At 42.0% G+C, this 22,698-nt stretch overlaps 2 protein-coding genes across 2 annotated transcripts in view; one reads left to right on the top strand and one right to left on the bottom strand.

The window, feature by feature from the left end:
* Positions 1–22,698, bottom strand: part of VPS35L (VPS35 endosomal protein sorting factor like) — an 80,827-nt gene that overhangs the window by 30,177 nt on the left and 27,952 nt on the right. The window contains 12 exon segments of the mRNA XM_081839625.1: positions 3,668–3,748; positions 9,593–9,678; positions 10,285–10,347; positions 11,516–11,596; positions 12,627–12,680; positions 13,377–13,493; positions 14,584–14,695; positions 16,402–16,448; positions 19,618–19,740; positions 20,843–20,920; positions 21,675–21,768; positions 22,303–22,350. Coding sequence (XP_081695751.1) covers positions 3,668–3,748; positions 9,593–9,678; positions 10,285–10,347; positions 11,516–11,596; positions 12,627–12,680; positions 13,377–13,493; positions 14,584–14,695; positions 16,402–16,448; positions 19,618–19,740; positions 20,843–20,920; positions 21,675–21,768; positions 22,303–22,350 — 984 coding nt within the window.
* UMOD (uromodulin) overlaps positions 1–22,698 on the top strand; it is a 293,482-nt gene that overhangs the window by 266,928 nt on the left and 3,856 nt on the right. The gene's annotated exons all lie outside the window — the stretch shown is intronic.

Here is a 22,698-nt window from a genome sequence, read left to right as displayed (position 1 = left end):
TGGTTATTGGCCTGATCCAGCAGGGTCTGTTTTTGCTCTTGTGAGAGAGTGCAGCCTGTCTAAGGCCACCAAGCAAGCTCAGAGGGCCTTCTTGGTAGTGGCACCCATCCTGTGGAATGCCCTCCAAAAACTACCGTATTTTTCGCTCTATAAGACGCACCAGACCATAAGATGCACCTAGTTTTTGGAGGAGGAAAACAAGGGGGAAAAAATCTGAATCTCAGAAACCGGAACAAGAGGGATCGCTGCGCAGCGAAAGCAGCGATCCCTCTTGCTGTTCTGGCTTCTGGGATAGCTGAGCAGCCTGCATTCGCTCCATAAGACGCACACACATTTCCCCTTACTTTTTAGGGGGGGGGGAGTGAGTCTTATAGAGCGAAAAATATGGTATCTGATTTTTAGAAAGAATCTGAAGGCAGCCCTGTTTAGGGAAGTTTTTAATGTTTGATCATATTTTTAATATTCTGTTGGAAGCCGCCCAGAGTGGCTGGGGAAACCGAGCCCGATGGGTGGGGTATGAATAATATATGATGGCGATGATGATGATGATGCCAGAGGTGACATTCAAACCAGGGACTTCCCAATTTGCAGCACAGGTCACATCCACAGCATACATTTCAAGCACTCTTCTAGGACTGTAACAGTTATGGCTTCCTCTAAAGAATCCTATGAACTGTAGTTTGTTAAAGGTGGCTCTGTGAGTTGTAGACTACAGTTCCCAAGATTCTTTGGGATAAGTCATTACTCTTACATTTGCTTTAAATGAAGGATTTGGATGTGACCTTTTCCTTGGTCACTATTTTTGCAAAGCTTTGCAATACAGCTCCTTTTGCAAAGGCTGGGCAATCCAGTTGATGCAGGCTCTTGCAGATGTTGCAGAATTATTTCAGAAACAAAGCAAGATTTAAGGAAAAAACTGTTTGGCATTTGAATCCAACCAAGTTTCACTCCGAGTAAACCTCTTGAAATTGGTGGGTGCAAGTATGTCTTGTCCATTAATTTCAAAGGATCCACTCTGAGTAGCGCTAACAGTAAACACAACCCAGTATTGTTACGAGTGCATTTGCTAGAACTTATTGCCCTGGTAACTGAGACCAGATTAACACCTGTACCAGAAGAAGTCCTTATGAAAAATTTCAACGACTGATAGTCCAGGGCAATTATTTTATTACTCCAGAACTTACTAATGATAGCAAGAATTATATGGATTCACAAAAAAGTTAGTCCCATTCCTGCAATTAAGGAGTAGATGACCAAGAAATAGAAATGGACCAAATGGTTGTTATTGTATGCCAAAGAAATAGGCTGCATATTGAGATCCCTTTAGTTCAAAAATCATGTTTTCTGTTTATAGGAACAAGATTTACAGACATGGAAAATCATTTGTTTTTTTAATGTGCTTTATTTGTTTATTTTAAAAAGTGAATTTCTGCCTTTATTAGATAAAAGGACTAAGGAAGCAAAGATGATGCCAGAAACAATTAAGATTTTGTTCTCAGCGACACCACCGACCTCCTGTATTGATCTCATCACAGTGTCGCACAGCAGTTTTGAATCTGGTGGCACTGTAGAGTAGCAGGAAATGCAAGTGTCTTTTGCATCTCCCTTGCCCATAATCATAGAATCATAGAATCATAGAGTTGGAAGAGACCACAAGGGCCATCGAGTCCAACCCCTGCCAAACAGGAAACACCATCAGAGCACTCCTGACATATGGTTGTCAAGCCTCTGCTTAAAGACCTCCAAAGAAGGAGACTCCACCACACTCCTTGGCAGCAAATTCCACTGTCGAACAGCTCTTACTGCCAGGAAGAATCTTCTTTCTTGTAGTTTGGAACCATTGCTCCGTGTCCGCTTCTCTGGAGCAGCAGAAAACAACCTTTCTCCCTCCTCTATGTGACATCCTATTATATATTATATATCATATATTATATATTATATATATCCTTATATTATATATATCCTTATATTATATAAGTCCCACACGTTTCCAGGTAGGACTGGGAATGTCCTTCAGCTTAGCTTAGCTCAGTAAAAAAAAAGTCTCTTCTCTGAAAGCCCACACATTTGCACATTTGCTATGATATGTAAACCAGGATCAGGGCAAATCCTGCAATTGTGACCAAATAATGGAAGGGAAATTAGCATGGCTGGCATTTGAATGCAAATCTCTTAACTGGCACTTCTCAGACTAATGCGGCTATCTCTGAAGTTTGCACTTCTTCTAACATTGTGAAACAGTTCAAAAGTGCATGTGCATATAAGCACAAAAATGCATATATTCATGAAAATAATTTGCAAAAATCCACCACACTAGGGAATAAATTGCTGGCAAAAACAGGGATACCGTGGGAAATGCACACATAAATGCACATGGGTTTTTAAGTGGGCCTTTAAATTCTTTTTGCAAAGCTGATGCAGATACGGAGGAAATGTGAACTTAAGATCAGAAGAATGAGAAACTCAGAGAAAGCAAGACTGAGATCCGTAGATCTTGTGAGTAATCTTCCCTCCTTGCCTGGCATTAAAAGGCATCTATCAAAATGCGTCCCCCTCCTGCCCACTGAAGCAGGCAACCAGCTGAGCACAGAGACTGCCCAGGCACCACAAAGAAAGAAAATCCTTTTGGCACTAAGTATCAGGGGAGCCATGGTTTTCCCAGTAGTGATGTATGGAAGTGAGAGCTGGACCATAAAGAAGGCTGATCGCCGAAGAATTGATGCTTTTGAATTATGGTGCTGGAGGAGACTCTTGAGAGTCCCATGGACTGCAAGAAGATCAAACGTATCCATTCTTAAGGAAATCAGCCCTGAGTGCTCACTGGAAGGACAGATCGTGAAGCTAAGGCTCCAATACTTTGGCCACCTCAAGAGAAGAGAAGACTCCCTGGAAAAGACCCTGATGTTGCGAAAGATGGAGGGCACAAGGAGAAGGGCACGACAGAGGACGAGGTGGTTGGATGGTGTTCTCGAAGCCACAAACATGAGTCTGACCAAACTGCGGGAGGCAGTGGAAGACAGGCGTGCCTGGCATGCTCTGGTCCATGGGGTCACGAAGAGTCGGACACGACTAAACGACTAAACAACAACAAATCAGGGGAGCAGCTTTTTGCTGGAAGAAGAGTACAAAGGAGTACCTAACAGGAGAGAGTACGCATTTCAAAATGGCAAAAAAAGCAGCATTTAAATGTGTTCTATTATTTACTTCCGATATTTGTTTGTTTTTAAAATACTTGTCAGGTATAAGCATACCCATATCAATACTGTTTTGTTCACTGGAGTTGCGAGTGCTTTTTGGAGAGGCACTTTAACTGACACCTGCATCTCACAAAAGCATTTCATTTTGTTTATCCCTTTTGACACTCTTAACATTTATTCCCTGCCGCCTCTCTCTTGCTCCACCCACAACCCATTTGTTAAGCTGTGAAGTCACCAGCACATCCCAGATCATCTTCTCTTTGTTTTGCATTTAGAACAAAGCAACGTTTTAAGGAGCAAGCAGGCCAGTGCTGGTATTTTGTTTTCCTGCACACAGCCCTGAATAAAAGCAGCACATGGTAAAACAGTTCTCCAACCCTGAAGCCTTGGCCTCAGAACTGATCACAACAACAACAACCACCACCGTTTAAAATGAAATTCATTATAAGGAGACAGCGAAAAAACCTTACTTCACAGAATCGTGCATTGTCTTGCACACATGCAGAAGGGCATTGAGGATGACGGGGTCTTTGGTTGGCTCCAGTTGGTGCCTAAACAACACGTTCAGAAAAACAAGAAGGAAAAATATTATTAGCAGTAAGGTTGAAGCTGTGGTCGTTTAACATGGGTTACGCAAAATCAGATTGGGGAGGGGGGAGGAAGCATATACACTTAAGCCCTATCAGCACTGTGCAATTTAAGCAGTATTGCACTACTTTAAACAGCCATGGTTCTCCCCCAAAGAATCCTGGGAACTGTAGTTTGTTAAGGGTACTAAGAGTTGTTAGAAGACCCCTATTCTACTCACAGAGCTACAGTTCCTAAAGTGGTTTAACAATCAATCCTTCTTCCCAGGGAACTGTTAGCTCTGTGAGTGGAATAAGGTCTACTAACAACTCTTTGCACCCTTAGCAAACTACAGTTCCCAGGATTCTTTGGGGGGAAGCCACAACTGCTTGTAGTGGTATGATGCTGCTTTCAAATGCACAGTGCAGACAGGGCCTTACAGTGGTGCCCCGCAAAACGAACGCCTCGCAAGACGGAAAACCCGCTAGACGAAAGGGTTTTCTGTTTTGGAGGCGCTTCGCAAAACAAATTTCCCTATGGGCTTGCTTCGCAAGACGAAAATGTCTTGCGAGTTCCTGCGGGGTTTTTTCCCTTTTTTCCCCCTTTTCCTAAGCCCTAAGCCGCTTATCAGCTGATCCGCTAAAAGCCGCTAAACCGCAAATAGCGCTAATCCGCTAAGCTGTCAATGGGTTTGCTTCGCAAGACGAAAAAACCGCTATACGAAGAGCCTCACGGAACGGATTAATTTCGTCTTGCGAGGCACCACTGTACTTCTGAGTTATGTGTGAACCAGCTCGGCACCTTGTGCTACTTACTGTTGTGGTGAAGTCATTGCAAAGTGATTCTAACACATACATTTTTATTTGGGGGAGGGGGGTATGGTGAATATTACTCTTGAAAAAGGCATTTAACAACTCGGAAACAGTTCAGAACAGTGAGCTTCCTTCTCGGGATAAACTGCTAGACCATGCCACAAAAAATAATGTAAGTGAAATGTTCCCCATGCAAAGCTGAAGTGACAAAAATAATCATGTGGTAACGCCAATCATGTCTTGAAAACTCTCCAAAACTACTTTAAAGATGATGATGTGGGCAACATAACAACCCCCATCCTCTGGGACACAATGAAAGTGTTCACCAGAGGAGCCTGCAAAAAGGAGAGGGCATCCTTTAAAAAACAAAACCTCCTCAAAAATTGGTAAATTAGAACAAGACATTACGACCCTCTCATCGCACTCAGAAACAAACAGGAGCAAAAAAAAAAAACCTCCTTAAAACTCAAAAAAACAAAAAAGAAAGGAAACTGACTCTCTAAAAATCAATAAAACAATGATTAACATCCTATACTCTAAACAATGCTTTTACGAATATGGAGGGAAGAACTCCAGGCTATTAGCAAACAAATGCAAGGGGGGGGGGGCACTCAAAACAGAATACACTGTGTCACTAAAAAAAGATGGTAGCATAGCATCCTCCACCAAAGAAATAACCTCAGAATTTGCTGAATTTTACGCCAATCTATACATCTCCCGCAACCCACCTGCACAGGAAATCAGAAGATTCCTAACAGGGCTGACCATGCCAACCTTAACTGCAGAGGAACAAGAATTCATGGACAGCCCTATCACCCCAGAGGAAATAGAGACAGTACTCAAAAACCTGAAACCACACAAAGGCCAAGGCCCAGATGGATATATGGCACTCTGACATTCAGCAACACACAGGAAGTTCTGCATCCATTGCCTTCTGCTCCCTAGAAGCTACAGGAACACTTAGCATGGTAATTAGCGGTTCTTTCCATCTACTCGGATTATGCTTTCCTGCTGTGTAAAAGGTCTTGTCATAGAAAATAAGCATTCCCTTGAAGTGCTCTTTGATTATAGGGCATTAAAAGCTCTATTCTCTATTTACTGCACAGCAAAGGTGTGACGAATGAACAAAAGAGCGCCTTGCTCTCTCGCACAACTCCTGATCTGGGGGAACAAAAGTACAATGGAGCCACCGCCATACAAGAGTTTGCCTTAGGACTGGGGTCACCATGGAGCAGACTTACCTAATGCTGTCCAGATGCTTTCAACCCCCTGATCTTAAAATGGTGGACTTCTATGGGATCACAATCTGGGTCTAGTGTGAGTCACCATGGCAGTACAACCACCAAACAAATATACGGTTGTTGTTTTTTCAATGTTTACGTTAAAAATACATGTGTGGACTAAAAGTGGGTCCAAACTACTGTTTGGGACTGCAACTCAAGATCCAGGCCAGATAAATGAAACTACTTCTTCACACTACAGTAGCCTTCATCAACCTCGTGCCCTCCAGATGGATAGCTCTGTTGGTTAGAGCATGCTGCTGATAACGCCAAGGTTGCAGGTTTGATCCCCGTAAGGGACAACTGCATATTCCTGCATTTTAGGGGTTGGACTAAGATGATCTGCAGGGTTCATTCCAATTCTATGACGTAAGATGCTGTTTTGAGGCTCCAATACTTTGGCTACCTCATGAGAAGAGAAGACTCCCCGGAAAAGACCCTGATGTTGGGAAAGATTGAGGGCACAAGGAGAAGGGGACAACAGAGGACGAGATGGTTGGATAGTGTTCTCGAAGCTACCAGCATGAGTTTGACCAAACTGCGGGACGCAGTGGAAGACAGAAGTGCCTGGCGTGCTCTGGTCCCTGGGGTCATGAAGAGTCGGACACGACTAAACGACTAAGCAACAACAAGATGCTGTTTGCCCGCCCACCCCCGCCCCCCAAAAAACCCCTTCCATGAGTAAAAGGGGAAAGTACACAACCCCAAGCTGTAGTCAAGATCTGGCCCTAATACATGAACCAAGCCTGAGATCGCAAGACAATCAATAATTAATCTGGAGTGAAAACAAAACAGAAGGATCAAAGGTAATAATAAATTCTGGAAGGTTTTGAAAGGGACAGCTAATCTAAGGAAATTTTATGGAACACAAAAGGTAAATTAAGCAGTAACTGAGAAGGAAAATACAAACAGCAGACCAAGCACACTCAAATCCCACAGGGAGGAAAATTTCACCCCGGGGCGGGCACACACAGACAGCTGGCACACGGTCCACAAAAAAACAACACACAACAGGCCTGAGAGAGTAGAATCAGACAGACTATAAGCACAGCTCAAGGAGATGCCTTTTAAACAAAGGCAGGAAATGAGCTGGTATTTCAAGGGGCGAGTTCCACAGTAGCTACCTTGGAATGCCATCATTTCCTGCTGCTGAGTACTAGGATGAAGACAACCTGGATGGAGGTGTCCTAGAGCCCCCTCGAGAACTTTGTTTTACTTCAGTTCATTCAAGATACTGAATGTCATAGCAAAACTGCCCACTCACTGAATTACAGAAGAAGAAAGAGGCAGCAAGGATGAAAACAGCCCGATTCAGAGTGACCTTTTTATGCAGGGGAGGCTGCAGAAGAATGAAATGCCCTTGGATGGGTTAATAGCCTTGGCTCTCCTACTCCAGGCTGTCCAGCCCCAGCTGAAAGGAGGGAGGAAATTGGTTAAAAAAGAAAAAAGGAAAAGACATCCAGCTTCTAAGAAAAAAGGAAACTGGATGAGGTCAACAGGCCCCCTATTGCATAAAAAGCCAGGTCTCAGCGGGAATCAGTAGGGAACCTGAATGGGGGAGAAGAAGAGAGAATTCAGCCTGGCTTACATGACAGGCACCTCCTAGGAAGAAACACAGACTGCTCTATGAAATCCAGAGTTTGGCCAGTAGCTTATAAACAACCATGCAAAAACCTAAGAGACTGATCCTGAGACCCAGTTTTGTTGCTCTTTTGGTTGAGATGTCCAAAAAGAACCAACAATATAAAGCTAAAGACAAAGATGACAGAACTGCAAGCCAACGTTAAGATTAGGGGGGAAAGTGTTGCAAAGAATGAACTGCCATAACGGGGACAGGGAAGAGAAAATAGAACACAGACTAGATCAGTTGTTCTTGCTAAAATGTGCTTCTCGTACGGGTGTCGAGGGCACTTCCTGCCAGCACAGGCTAGTACTTTTATTTACAATAATGTATAATGCCAAGCCAATCAAAAGTGCATGTGAGAGTTTTATCATCCATCACTCCAGAACTGACACACTACCGCACGAATCAGTGAGATACAACACTGCGCTCTTTATAATGGATTGAGGAAATTAAAACAAAAGCCTCCAGTTAACATTTCTGTGAAGTGTTTTCTCAAGACTCAGTTGTCACCACTTAACAACGTGAACCTGCAGTCTAAATATCACAAGGCGATAAAAAGGAAATTAAAGCCCCTTTGAGAAAGAATGCATTCAGCACTGAAAAAGAAACTATTTTCATTTCGTTTTAATTTAAAGAAGTGCTGACTTTTCTGCAGTGGAGCCTGTAAGGCCCAGATGCTCGTGTGTTTGCATCCTGCTATCACAGCGGCTGTCAGTGCAGCAGAGAAGCATATGGCAAAGTATCACCTTCAACCTATTCAAGCTGCTGCACAATGAGCGACAAATCTAGCAGCAGAAAGGCTTCATCCTTTCAAAATGAATTAATAGATTAATATCCTTTTTAAAAACCAACTTGAAGAGGCATCACCAATTAACCAGGAAACAGGTTTTGTAAGAATATAAAGAAGCGGAATCCACACAGAAATACTGCAATGCACTCTCCCTTCCTAAAAGGAGAGTGCTTGTTCAGAGTTCCATCCATCCATCCCTCTTCCTCCCCACTGACTTGCATTTCCCTTTTCTTTTCAAATGACAGTCAACATTCCATGGCAAATGCACATGCTCATTCATAACTGGGCAGGGAGTAGGGTCTCCCTTGGGTTTTTGGGTTGGTTTCTATTTTCATACTTCCGAAAACCCTGGGATTCTCCCAAGCATGTTGGATACCTCTCCTGCTTGTTTCTAGGTGGAACCTGTTTTGGCTCCATTTCTGTTGGCACTCACTGCCGGAGTTTGCTATTGTAAGGAGTGACAAAGCCTCCAATATGGCAGGCAGCCTCTGAAAAGGATCATTTCCCTCTTCACTTTCACAGATAGAGGAATGTCTCTTCTAAGATAGTTATCAGCTGCAATATATACCCGTACCATCTGAAAACTAGCAATATGGGTTTTCTTCTGTTATTTAATCTGTGACGCTTATAAGCAGAAAATGAATCAAAGCTTTTATTTTAGGAGCACAGGGGTCACACCCACACCATACATTTAAAGCACATGAAAGACACACGGCTTCCCCCAAAGAATCCTGGGAACTACTAAGGGTGCTGGGAATTGTAGTTCTGTGAAGAGTAGGCCACAGTTCCCAAGAATCTCTGGAGGAAGCCATGTGCCTAAAATATGTGTTAAATGTGCTTTATGTATGGCCTAACTCTGAAGTGTCTGTATTTAACACACAAGTACATAAAGCTTGGCACACATACCTATTCAAGCCACGTGAAAACAAGAACCACCCTCCATAACTGCCTGAATATCAGCTTTGCAGCAAATGTGCATTCAGACAACAGGGCCTTGCATTTCTGTCTGCCCTTCTAGATCTGTTTGTTCATATTCAAATACACTGCTGCCTTGAATCCAGCATGTCTAACTTCAAAACATACTTTAAAACATAGCAAGACTACCCTAATGCAGTTCGTTTCATAATAAGCTATTTATATAAACATCAATAGGAATTATACTGTATTTAAATGCTCTTTTTAGACTAATCTTTAATGTCAGCAGAAATACATTTTCAATGCCAAATGGACTGCAGACCAATTCACTCTGTCGCCCTTAACAACCCTTCAATAGATGGTCTAGAGTCTCTAGAGTGCACTTAATCAGAATACTTTATACTTACTTAATAAAAGCTTCCATGATGCACTTACAAACCTCCACTCTCACACTCTCTTTCTGGAACATATCCAAGAATGGTAAGAATTTCTCCTAAAAAGTCAACAGAAACACCACCAAGTTTAGGTACTAACAGCTTGAACTAGCCAATATTTGCAGAATACCTTGCTTCATCTGGGGGGGCATGCATCTATGGTTGGGAATAAGCGCCCTGGGAGTCCAGGCATGCATGCTAACACCTCTGCCAGCTACAGCCTCTGCCAGCTACAAAATGGCTGGGGAGCCGTAAGACATTGGGGACAAACAGGCAAGGGACAAGGTGTTGGACAGAAGGAGTCAGAACCGTTGTTTAAGGAAGTCATAAACTATTTTGAGAAGCCTTTGTGGCTGTGGAGCAGGATAGAAAAGCAAAACAAAGCCAGTCTTGGTTTGGGTCTGGCTTTTGCCCATATGCCAGGTTTGTTGGGCTCTCCCAATGACTGCATAGTGAGAATGGGGTGAGCAGATGACAAGAGTAATTTATAGCTAAGGGTGGGGAGGACAGGAAGACCCAGATCAGCCAAATTCCCATTATTCCAGTTCTGGCACAGCTTTCGCTCCTCTGCCTTCTAGCTCCCCTCAAATTCTTCTGGAAGGACCGACAAGAGAAGATGGAGGTTTGCATGGATTTGTGGTCCTAGTAGCTGTGTGGAAACTTACCAATGAAAAGAGAACGGCGAAGTCGTGGAAATAAGTGATAACCTTCTGAATTATTGACTGGAGCTAAAGAGCAAGAAGCAGGAGAAAAAAGACACACACAGTAAAGAAAGTTCCTGTTTTGTCAAGTGTGGGGAACCTTTGGCTATCCAGATGTTGAACTACAACTCTATTCAGCCCCAGTAAGTATGGCCAATGGCCAGGGGAGATGGGAATTGTAGGATAGATGGAGAGAGAGAGAGAGAGAGAGAGAGAGATATCAGGCATGGCCAAACTTGGGACTACAACTCCCATCATCCCTAGCTAACAGGACCAGTGGTCAGGGATGATGGGAATTGTAGACTCAAAACACCTGGAGGGCCAAGTTTGGCCATGCCTGAGATGATAGATAGATAGATAGATAGATAGATAGATAGATATCTGGAGAGCCAAAGGTTCCCCACAACAGCCTCATGCCAACTTTTACCCTTTCATTTAAATCCATGGGACTGTATCCACTGCTACTCAAAGACTCATTGAAATTAATGGATATGATGAACACAGGTTCGTAAGATTCCATTGGGTTTACTCTGAGTATAACTTAGCTGGATACATCCCACTGCTTCTTACTTTCCTCTTCTTGCTGACATCATTTAAAACAATTGAAGACTATCAACAGGTCTCCTACCTCTATATTTGTTCTGGGCTCAGTTTAGCTCATTGGCCTTACATGAACAAAATAAAAAAATTCCTTCCAGTAGCACCTTAAAGACCAACTAAGTTAGTTCTAGGTATGAGCTTTCGTGTGCATGCACACTTCTTCAGATACACTAAAACAGAAGTCTGGACTTCTGTTTCAGTGTATCTGAAGAAGTGTGCATGCACACGAAAGCTCATACCTAGAACTAACTTAGTTGGTCTTTAAGGTGCTACTGGAAGGAATTTTTTTATTTTGTTTTGACTATGGCAGACCAACACGGCTACCTATCTATAACTGGCCTTACATGGTTCACAGTTACCTATTAAATCAGATACACACCTTTCATTTACTTGCATCAAACATTAGCCAGAATTCTCAAATAACAGTCCTGCTCAAAGTTGAGCCACTGAAATTAATAAATCTAAGTCAGACATTTCAAGTATTGCTAATGGCTCTCGTCTGAGCAGAACCAGCATTGGATACAACTCCCACTGTACATTTTAGTCTGAACAAAATCCTTTGTTTTCTTTTCTCATGGCTGCACTCTTCATTTACCTGGGGGTAGGCCTCTTCAAATGCCCGATCTGGAGTCATGTGTTTGATGACATCCGCCAAAACTGTATTGACCTCACGCTTCTGAAAAGGGCAAGTTAAATGCCATAAGGGAACAGTAGTGAAATAGTCATGAATTCAACTTATCAAAACCATACCATACAAAACAAAGACAATTACATTACCAAGCTAAGCAGCTAGAAGGCTTATTCCTACACTGCTAATCCAAGTATTGGGATGCTTTTGGAATCCAGAGAATTGTTATTTAAGGTCAATGAGCTAGAATTAATTTGAGCTTTAATCATAATCCATAACACCAACAAAACACAGGTACACAGAGATAAGAGTTTGTTTGAGGGGACTCTGTGTGCTGCTGCAACGGTCTGCTAAAACTCTGCAGTCTACGTCTCCTGTTACTCAGGTATAAAAAGGGAAGGGCTGTGTAAGGTAGCATCATATGGAGTGAGACACTAAGTTAGCACTTAGCATCACACTTAAGAATTATCTCGGTGTCCAGCAGCATGCTGTCATCATCACAAAGAGGAACTGGGCTACAGCCAAATGGCTAGATCATAAAGATCTAGAGAGAGTGCGCATGAATCTCTGACTCCAATACAAACAAGGGCTCCACTGTGCGGCACTAAGTAAGAAAAAGATCCCTTTATCATAGAATCATAGAATTGTAGAGTTGGACCCTGAGGATCATCTAGTCAATAAAATAAACTTCAACATCTTTTAATGCCAGAAGTTTCATAACACTCTCTTGTTAAATCACAGGAGTCTTAAGGAAGTAAAAGCTAAAACTACAGTCATACCTCGGACGTTGAATGCCTTGCGAATCGAACATTTTGGCTCCCGAACGCCACAAACTGGTTTGTGAACGTTCTTTGGAACCCAAACGTCTGATGTGGGTTCCACAGCTCCTGGTTGGCTGCAGGAGCTTCCTGCAGCCAATTGGAAACCACGCCTTGCTTTCCGAACGTTTTGGAAGTTGAATGGACTTCCGGAACAGATTCTGTTCAACTTCCGAGGTACGACTGTACTCTCCTTATACAAGAAAGATATACAAATACACTAAAAACAAAAACATATACATTCTTAAATCTACACATACCGTGAAGTGTCTACAGGTATATTCCACCCAGATTTCTGCACAGTTGATATAATCCTAAAAATCAATGAATGGCCATTATGGTTTCAAAGCAGTATATCATATTGTATTTAGTTTTTAAAGCAAGCTCCACACCCCGTCCTAAACACACTACTACAATCAGTCCCCAATGATACAATAATCAGCTTACTGAATTCTTTTTTTAAAAAAAACTTTAATGTATCTGAAATGTAGTCCTTATATTGCTCTGTTCTTGAAACAAATTATTGAAATACTGGAAGGAGAATGTGGCTAGTCCCCAAACATTTTCCCTCAGGGACTGCTTGAAAATTGGGAGGTCCACTTTGCAATTTTCCTGTCTGTTGTAACAATTGTAATGCACTGCGCTTGTTGCTGTACAATTTGTAATTGCATTTTTATTCCTTCTCTTATTTCTCACATTGTATTACAATTGAATTCCACAGAGTACAATATAATCTAGGATAAGTAACAAAATACAGCAAAGTGACAATAGCAACAGTCAATACTTATATTTCATAAGCTGTTCCTACCATTCATAGTTCCTGCTCCCACTATTCTTCAGACACACCACAGACGACTGGAATAAAGCTCACAGACTACTGGTGGTCCATAGTTTGGGAGCTCCTGGGCTAGGTAATACTCCCACGATGGAACGTGCAGAACTTGCAAAATATTTATTACAACAGTACATGGCTACAGCTGTGCCCAACTCATATCCTACCAACAACCCACCTGTGGGCTCTTTAACTTTGTGATAACCTTCCAGGCTTCATTTAAGATCTGAAGTCGATCTCCTTCTGGAGGGTCAGCTAAGGCCAAGTTTCTCCCCAAAGAACGAAAGAGAAGGTGCTGTGAAAATATGAGAGTGTCCATTCAACCATATCTGTTAGTTCAGAGATGATGAACCCAATGTGATCCTTGCGGACTGGGGGTGATGGGAGCTGGAATTCAACAACATCTGGAGGACCACTGGTGCCACCCACATCCACACATTAGGGATTTCCATTCAATTTAACCGTAGCACAGCTTGCTATAAAATGATTTTGGGGTGGAGAAGAGAAAGACGTAGGGGAAACGGAGATCATCCCCAGTGCCTTAACTGCAACGGTCCTTTAGTAGGAGAACACAAGCATGGAGACACAACTAAACAACAGTCAGGTGAGGTTACAGGAATCTAAAACTGAAATCCTAAGGTTGGATCCAGCCACTTAGTTGAACTTAGTCACGGCTGACTTGTCGCACTGAAATAAATGGGACAAAACTTAGCCTATGAGATTTTTAAAAAATTAATTCTGCATCAAAGGCAATTCTTCTGCATCAAAGGCAAAAAGCAACCCCCCCCCCAGTTCCTTCTTTTTTTAGATGAAGCATTGTTTTAGATGAAGCAATTTTTTAGGAGAGGCATTCCTCCTGTTTGAGCAGGAAGTGGAGGTACCTCTTCTAAGACGTCATTTGCCACCTGCAGATTTTATTATCTGCTGTACAATTAATCAGAAACAGTATTTTAGTTGCTCAAGATATGTTTAAATCTACAAAATGACTAAAATATTACATCTCTTCTGCAAATCAGTTAGCTCCCAAGACAAGAGATAGCCACTGGCAAAGGAAAAGGGGTGTTAAACGGATGTATGATCCAAACACGGATTTGCAGCTCTTTGCACTTATGTGACCTCCTTGCACTATAGCCTAGATGAGGGACAAGGAAATCTGTGCCCCCCCACCAACCACAACAAATATGGCTAACTTTCAGAAATTATTAGATGATCTGGAGGGCCACAGACTCGGACCTCATGGCAAAACAACACCATTTCCATGATATCTGGCAGAAATTGTCATACAAAAATATTTATCTATTGCAAAATTATCCTGGGACCTATAAAGCATGACACTGACATAAGCGGAGAAGGTGCACAGCAAGAGGGGAGGGGAGGAACATTACCTTGGGGAAGCCAGATTCGTCACACTCCTTAATCATGCCAATAAAATCCATAGACCTGGCAGCAATAAATTCGGCTCTGAAGGCGGACATGACTGAATTCAACAGCAAGGCGCTAGAAGAAACATCCCGATTAAGACAAGAAATAACAGAAAAGGAAAAGGACTTTAATTTTATTCTTTACATTAGGGCACACCCAGACTAGCAGGATTGTTGCACAAATCAACCAATAATTGGACAAGGAGAATTCACGGCATCCTATGACTGTTATTTCCCTCCCATGCATAAAAAGCAGTAAAGATTGGGGGGAAAGTAGGGATAAAAACACTTCCACAATAGATCTTAGCAGAAGTCTTGTTCTGTTGCCTCCTTTCCAGATACTGCCTTGCCTCTTCCCACTTCATGAACCAAGTTGGCTACTTTTAATTTTTTAAAAAAAATCTGTGTCACTGTGGCCACAGACACTTTGCTAGTTCCTTTTCAGAGAAAGTTAAAACTGGATGGCGGGCAGTGGGTCCTGAGTTTCCTGTCTCTTTCCGCTCCTTTTCTTTAAATGAAAAGTGCTTGTATTGGGGGTTTTGTTTGGTTTTTAAGACATTGTATACAGAGCAGCTGGTTGCCGTCATGACCTCTGACTCGGGCAACTATCCAGACACAGAGATGGAAGCTGATGAGATACCAGCTAAGGAGCTGAAACGAGTTCAAGGCTCCGAGCTGTTTGCTGGAGATATGGACACCACCGTTAGGTGCCAGGTGAACAAGTTCCTATTCACCTATGCATTTTGCCCTTAACTGGTGCTCGTCTTTTGGGTGGGGATGGAACATGTCCTTGTTATGCTATAGCAGGATGAGCCCTTTTCGTTAATATTTTTTATCTTCTGATGCGTTTAAGATTCAGTACTGTCTGCTTTTTTAAAATAATAATAATGGCCTGTAGTTTTGAGACATATCCCCCCCCCAGTGACAAGTGAATGTAACAATTAAATATATAAGCGCCCACTAAAGGAGATCTGAGGAAGATTTTTTTTGGAACCTTGTGAGCTTCTGACCATCAGAATAGCCACGCCTGGGAAAGACTGACAAATGGAGTAACACAAAGGCACCTTTGTAATGTTCACAAATGTTCACAAAAGGCAAATCCTTCAAAAGGTCCCAGCTGAAGGAGGTTGACCACCGACAGAGTTTGTTGACCGGTATGTATGTGTGTGTGTGTGTGTGTGTGTGTGTGTAAATTTGTTTATTTGGGTTTTTCAAATTAAAATTTTACAATAACATATCAACAAGGAATCTCCTGGACTTCCCTCCTCCCCTTTTGTGGGTCCTATTGCCAGTTCTTTTCTCCTGAATATTTTATAATAACCCACATCTTTTGCATCTACATTATGTCCAAAATTCACCATTAAACTATAAGTGTTATTCCAATCCCACTAACATTTTTAGCTGTTTACAATGGTTATTAAGATAGGTTGCTAAGATTTCTGATTCTTCTGGTCATTTTTGCCATTTCAACATAGTCTATCAACTTGATCTTACACGACAGGTTTTTATATAAATGCATCCACACTTTTTCCCACGTTGAGGAGTTCCCTAACCCCACCCCCATAGGACTCAATAGCAGCATTCAGCTACCAATGGAGAAAGAAAAAGGAATGTTTTGAATAAACTTGTCCCGCCTCCATTGTGGGACAAGGAGCAAGTCTTTCCCCCCCCCTTCCACTGGGCTCCAGAATGAAGCCCCTTCCAGTAGGACTCCTGTAGATTTAAGTAAGGATCAGGGCCCTTCAGAGTTCCCCAAAAAAGCCTTGCAAGCACATTACTTACTTGTTGCCTAGCTTCTTACATCTTTCCATCATTTCCGTCAGCAAAACCTACCAAAGATAAGTTCATGAGAATGAAAAACTAAGCATCCAACCAAAACATTCATTATCGGAACATAAAAAACCCCACTCAACCATAACTTTCATTACTGAAACTTCAAATGACGTAGACATATCCAACTGTGACCCTGCAATGGGAAAGTGAAGGAGGTGCAGTTAGCCAATATTTCCTTTGTGGAAGATTCTGCTTCCAAATCTCTCAGCCATTCTGTTTTTGAACATGAAGCAAGTAAGCATATTTGCTCCAGGTCAGATCAGATGATAGCACTACCTCTATACGGGTGTTACCCTGGACCACTGCCATCTAAGTTAGTGGGCACCATTAGGCCTTTGAATATTGAACAAAAACTTTGAAGAGGGAAACTACATTCAATCTGGCTGACCAGATGAACATACACAGGCTTCTAATAAGCAGCCCAACATGATGAGGATCCCTAGTTGTGTGGAATAACCTATAAGAGTTCAGCTGCACAGGTCCCGGGTCCAAATAGCATCATTTTGTGGTCTGCATTGATGACCCTTTGCTACTTAACAGACTAAAGGAACTCTCTCAAACATATGACATTTTAATCCAAAGCATGACTCTTAAGAGAATTTTCCTGATTTTTAGGAGGACAGAGACAAAATCAATTATTTGGCTCCACCTATCATTGCTCCAGGGGGATGCGGGTGGCGCTGTGGGTTAAACGACAGAGCCTAGGACTTGCCGATCAGAAGGTCGGCGGTTCGAATCCCTGCAATGGAGTGAGGTTCTGCCAACCTAGCAGTTCGAAAGCACGTCAAAGTGCAAGTAGATAAATAGGTACCACTCCAGTGGGAAGGTAAAAGGCGTTTCCGTGTGCTGCTCTGGTTCACCAGAAGTGGCTTAGTCATGCTGGCACATGACCCAGAAGCTGTACACCGGCTCTCTCGGCCAATAAAGCAAGAAGAGCGCCACAACCCCAGTCGGCCACGACTGCACCTAATGGTCAGGGGTCCCTTTACCTTTATCATTGCTCCATCCTTGTCTATTATTGCCTCTGGCTCCACCTAGTGTTGGTCTCCTTGCCTTCCATCCTCCACCCACCCCACTATGTCAACGGACAGCAGCCACCTACCCTGCTGACATACACCAGTGTCAGGCAGCTTCCCATGTTCCTAAATCACAGCTCTCACTGACTATCCATCCAGAAACTGATTTCATTCTGGCACACATAGTTACCCTACCCCTCTCATTAGCTAAAGGGCATCTGCCTTCCAAAAGACAGAGGACAGAGATTTCCAGTTGTCCGCTCCCTTTCAGGGAACATCAAATCGATCACTCCTTGCTATCAGCTTAACAAAAGGATGGTCTCCCAGTCGCCATGGTCCTATTCTTTTGCAGTGGGAAGAAGAAGAAAACAGGTTTCTTTGCAAAGCATCTGATTTAAGGCGGGAGGGAGATGTGGTGAAAAAACAAAGAGGCAAAGTCTAAGTCTGTGAAAGATTTCGTATTTCCACATGGCTGCATTGCCACTGGCTTGTTGTTTTTTAACGTTGGCACATGGCGTAAAAGCTCGCGAGGAATTGAATTCTTGCTTAAGACTGTTTTGAGAAAAGTTATAACCGTTATGCTGATAGGAGTTTAAAAATAAAAGGAAGTGTAATTTGCATGACCAAGGTGAGAAAGTAGTGTGAAGAACAAGACTGGCAAGATCAAAAAGTAGGATAACAAGTTTCCTTGGTTTCTGCCAGAGAACATGCTGAGCTGTAAAAAAAATCAAAAAAAAAAAAATCAACACAAATGATGCATTATGACTACTGGTTTAGTAGAGGTTCTGTGTTGAGATTATTAAGCTGAAATCCTGCACTGACTGGCAGCAGCACTACAGGATTTCGGATTGGGGACATTACCAGCCCTACGTGGAGATGCTGGCACCTTCTGAATGCAGATGCTCTACCACTGAGCCAGGGCCCTCCACTAATAAGTACGCTGTTGTAAGAATGTTGGTTTATTTCTGTGGGTGCTTATGTTCCAATCCTGAGCACACTACTTTCCGCTGAAGTCAATGAGATTAAGGTCACATCCATACCATATATTTAAAGTATAATTCTACCACTTTTAACAGTTGTGGCTTCCCTCAAAAGAATCCTGGGCACTGTAGTCTGTTAAGGGTTTTCACCTCACTGAGCTACAATTCCCAGCACCCTTAATATACTGCAGTTCCCAGGATTGTTCGTGGCTGTATAAGAGGGTTGGTTTTTTTACCTGTATGATGTGGATGTAACCTTTGTCCAAATCCTCTTTTAACGCTGGTAGGCAAGCAGGGGAAAGGAGAGTCTATAAATATATATCACCCTCCAAGCTGGATGCAAATTTTGTGTGGATGCCTATTGGACAACTAGAGAGTTTATATTAATTTATATATTTAACTGATGTTTACTGTATCCTTAATGTTTTCTGACTGGGGTATTATTATTATTATTACTACAGTATTATTATAATATTTATTTTGCATTCATGGGTGTTTGTATGTGTCCATTTTTCTTTGTGAAATTTGCAAATTTGGCACAGGAAGGATTGGTTAAACATTCTTCAGTTCAACAGTCTATGGTCTGTCTTTGCTAAATTATCAGTAGCTAGATCATCCAGGTCAGGCCGCTGATTTGTGGGAACAGACACTATTTTGCAGAGCAGCAGCCTCAAATTCTAGAAATGCATTGGAACTCAGAAGCTACAAATTTTCCATCAACATTTATAAGCCTTGTCATCAAAGTTGGCACTTATCTTGCACTCATGTGCGGAACTATCACATTCAGCCTCCAGGTGCTTTGAAATGATTCTTCAAAGACCTCTCACTTTAAAAACAATTCTACAAAATCATGTGTCCCTTAAGCCACATTTCAATTTTACATTGAGTGGCTCTTTCTAATTAACAACAGCACAGATGGTAGCTAGCTTTAAGAATAGAACAAGCCAGATCAATACATATTATTCACAGCACTAGAACTCTACCTGCTAATGGTGCCACCTATGTAACCTGAAAACTTCACTGATTTAGTTCCACTTTCTTGGACTGAGGCGGAAGAAGCAACAGTCCATATCAGAACGTTTTCCATTTATACAAAGTTCAAATGCTGTACTAAGCCTCTGTTCTGGTTAAACGTTAAAATCTTTCCACAGTCAAAGAGAGATCTTTACCTCTGCAGCCCGGTAAGAGATGCACTGTAGAATCCAATCTATTGCAGGAGAATAAAGGGTTAGATATAACGGGATCTCTACACACTGCACCACCAACTGATTCTGAACTGTATCCCCATGAATCTGTTAAAAATATAAAAGATAAATCATGATGGGGGTAGGAAAAAATAATAGTGTGCATTCATTAAGGAGTCAAAACATTCAACACTGACTTCAAGGAAAATTGTAGAACCCCAGGATTACATCCAATGAGGGGATTGTTTTAACAGAAATTGCGTTCACTTGTGCATGTTGGGACACCTGATTTTTACTTAGACACAAACACACACACCCCTGCCACTGAAGGAGCATCTCCACCCCCAACGTTCAGCTCGGACACTCGAGGTCGAACTCAGAGGGCCTTCTGGCAGTTCCCTCACTGCGAGAAGTGACGTTACAGGGAACCAGGCAAAAGGCCTTCTCAGTAGTGGCGCCCACCCTGTGGAACACCCTCCCATCAGATGCCAAGGAAATAAACAACTATCTGACTTTTAGAAGACATCTGAAGGCAGCCCTGTTTAGGGAAGTTTTTAATGTTTGATACTTTATTGGGTTTTTAATATTCTGTTGGGAGCCGCCCAGATGGGCAGGGTAGAAATAAATTATTATTATTATTATTATTATTATTATTATTATTATTATTATTACTAGCTACTACAGCCACCTGACCATAATCCATTCTAACCCAGTGTTTGGGGTGGCTTAAGGGGAAGGGAATTAGTGGAAATTAGCAGAAATGCTTTCTGAATGGGGAATATCCCAAAACCAAACAGCTATGAGAACTCCCAGGTCACACAATACTAGATTACTTGCTCCTCAATCGCCTATCCAGCTGCTTTCACCAAATCACACCCACCTGTCCCACACCTGATGTCCTATGTTGAAAACAGGTGTGGGTAGGTAACGATGCTGCTGCAAAGGTACTACTGGGAGCTGAAAGTGCATTTCCCAATTGTTTCTTCACACGCAGCGTTCTTGAAGAGGCTCAGTGAATCCTTTTCAAGTTGTCAACTGATGTCAACATGATGTCATGTGACTGACATCATGTGACTGTCTGTTAAAGCTGACCCACAGCAGGGTGGGGGAAGCAAAGTTCCAGCTTGCAAGCTGTATCCTGTCCACATCTGGGCTAATTGAGCAAACACACACAAAAAACACTCCCAATGTTACCGAATCTCTTACTTACTTGCTTAAAAGTCAGGAGGAAGTCAAAAAAGTTCTTGTTGAGGTTCTCTTTCAGATGAGGAGCTACTTCCATCCCAACCTACATTCAAAGAGCCACATAAATTAAGCCTAGTCTTTGTCTCTTCCACTGCAACATAATCATGTATATTCATACACCTATTGCAAGATTTTGGCGGGGGGCGGGATCCACTTAAAAATGGCACACAAGGAAAATTAGATGAGTATTCAGACAAGGAAATAATCATATGGTGCAAGGTGAGTGCACTGTAAGAAAGCAGAAGAATGCAATATATAGCCAGTGTAATATTTCCTAGAAATAGGAAGTTGGCTATTTCCTAGTCTACAGAAAACTGCAACAAAACTGGTTGGTCTGGAGACATTCTGCTGAGTCTGCCAGATTATCTAAGATCAACCCTCCAAGGTCCTCTCTAGTCTGTCAATAAGAGATACTAGGTCAATTGGTATCATGGACAGGGCCTTTTCAGTGGTGACTCCATATCAATGGACTATTCTCCCCCAGGAAGAATGAATGGCCCGGCCCCATCACTAGTGATTTAAAAAAGACTTGCAATACCTTTTTATTTCAAACCTGCTTTTTCTTAATTATTGTATGTTAATGAAATTTTAATGCTCAGTTTAAGGGATATAATGTGCACTTTAAACATTATAATTGTTTCCATAGTGTCACACTTAATTGTTCCGTTATTTTGCATGCTACCTTATGAGGGCGGTTTATAAATATTTTAAGAACTAAAGCAAACAAATGACACAAACTAGTCAAATCACGGTTTCATGGAACCAAAAAAATAGCATTTTAAAGAATAAAATCTTACTCTGCAGAGATACGCCCTAGCATAGACAGCAACCAAAGGATCTCCTATTCCTCGGATCATGGAGGTCAGCCGTGGGAGACATTCAGAAATTCCTCTGTAAAGATGATTTGAGAAAGTAGGGTTTTTTTATTATTAGCTTCACACTCAGGTACCATTTCACTTCTTGGCGACTTAAAAGGCTGCAATTTATTTGACATGTGATTTCAGCTGGCCAAGGATAACAACAAATACTCGGCAAAAGGGGACAGTAAAATATTACTGATGAGTTTATCCAAAGGCCACTGTAGAAAACAAAAATCCAAAGCCCAAGACTAAAATGTAACAATACGGATTGGCAAACCATTTTTGAAATGGAGATAGCTTAGAACAGCAGCTTGTGTTACAGCTTGAGCATCCTGTGTTGAAAGGGCAGGGAGGGGGAGAAAGTCAGAAATCCCACCAGAAATGCCCAAAGCCAACATCCGACATAGCCTTCATATCCCAGGAATCTTTTTTCTACTTTTAATTCAAAAGACACCAGCAGTGTTCAATTAAGTCATTGGTAGAAGCTAGAAAAATCTCTGGGCATAATTAATTTCCATACCCCACCTACATTTATCAAATATTCACCAAATATTAATAGCCTTACGTTTTGGAAAGAAATTTGTTGCACTTCAGTATTGCTGCTTCCACATAACTGGAATCAAGTGTCAAGGGAGGAAAGTTCAAAACAGTAAAGTCATTGGGATTATCCAAGGCACAGAGACCCTGTGTGAAACTAAACCATGGTTTAACATAACATAGGCAAACTTCAGAGAGCTTTGAACTCCCCTTTCCTCCTCTACTGTGATGCACAGAGAAGAACAAAGATTCTGCTTTCACTTTTTATGAACTTCAGTTTAGTGTTGCGTTGCCTCTGAACTATAAACAGTGATTCGTCTTAATTATAGCTTGCTTCGACAAATCAGCTTCTTAAAACGATGGTTTGAAGTTAGCTTGTTTCAATCAATCATTATTATTATTTTAATTTTTAATTTTTTACCAA

The sequence above is a fragment of the Podarcis erhardii genome (assembly GCF_964252035.2).
Source record: "Podarcis erhardii genome assembly, chromosome: 14".
NCBI lineage: Eukaryota > Metazoa > Chordata > Lepidosauria > Squamata > Lacertidae > Podarcis > Podarcis erhardii.
Note: the sequence above shows the minus strand (reverse complement) of the source record. Positions and strands in the feature narration are given on the sequence as shown.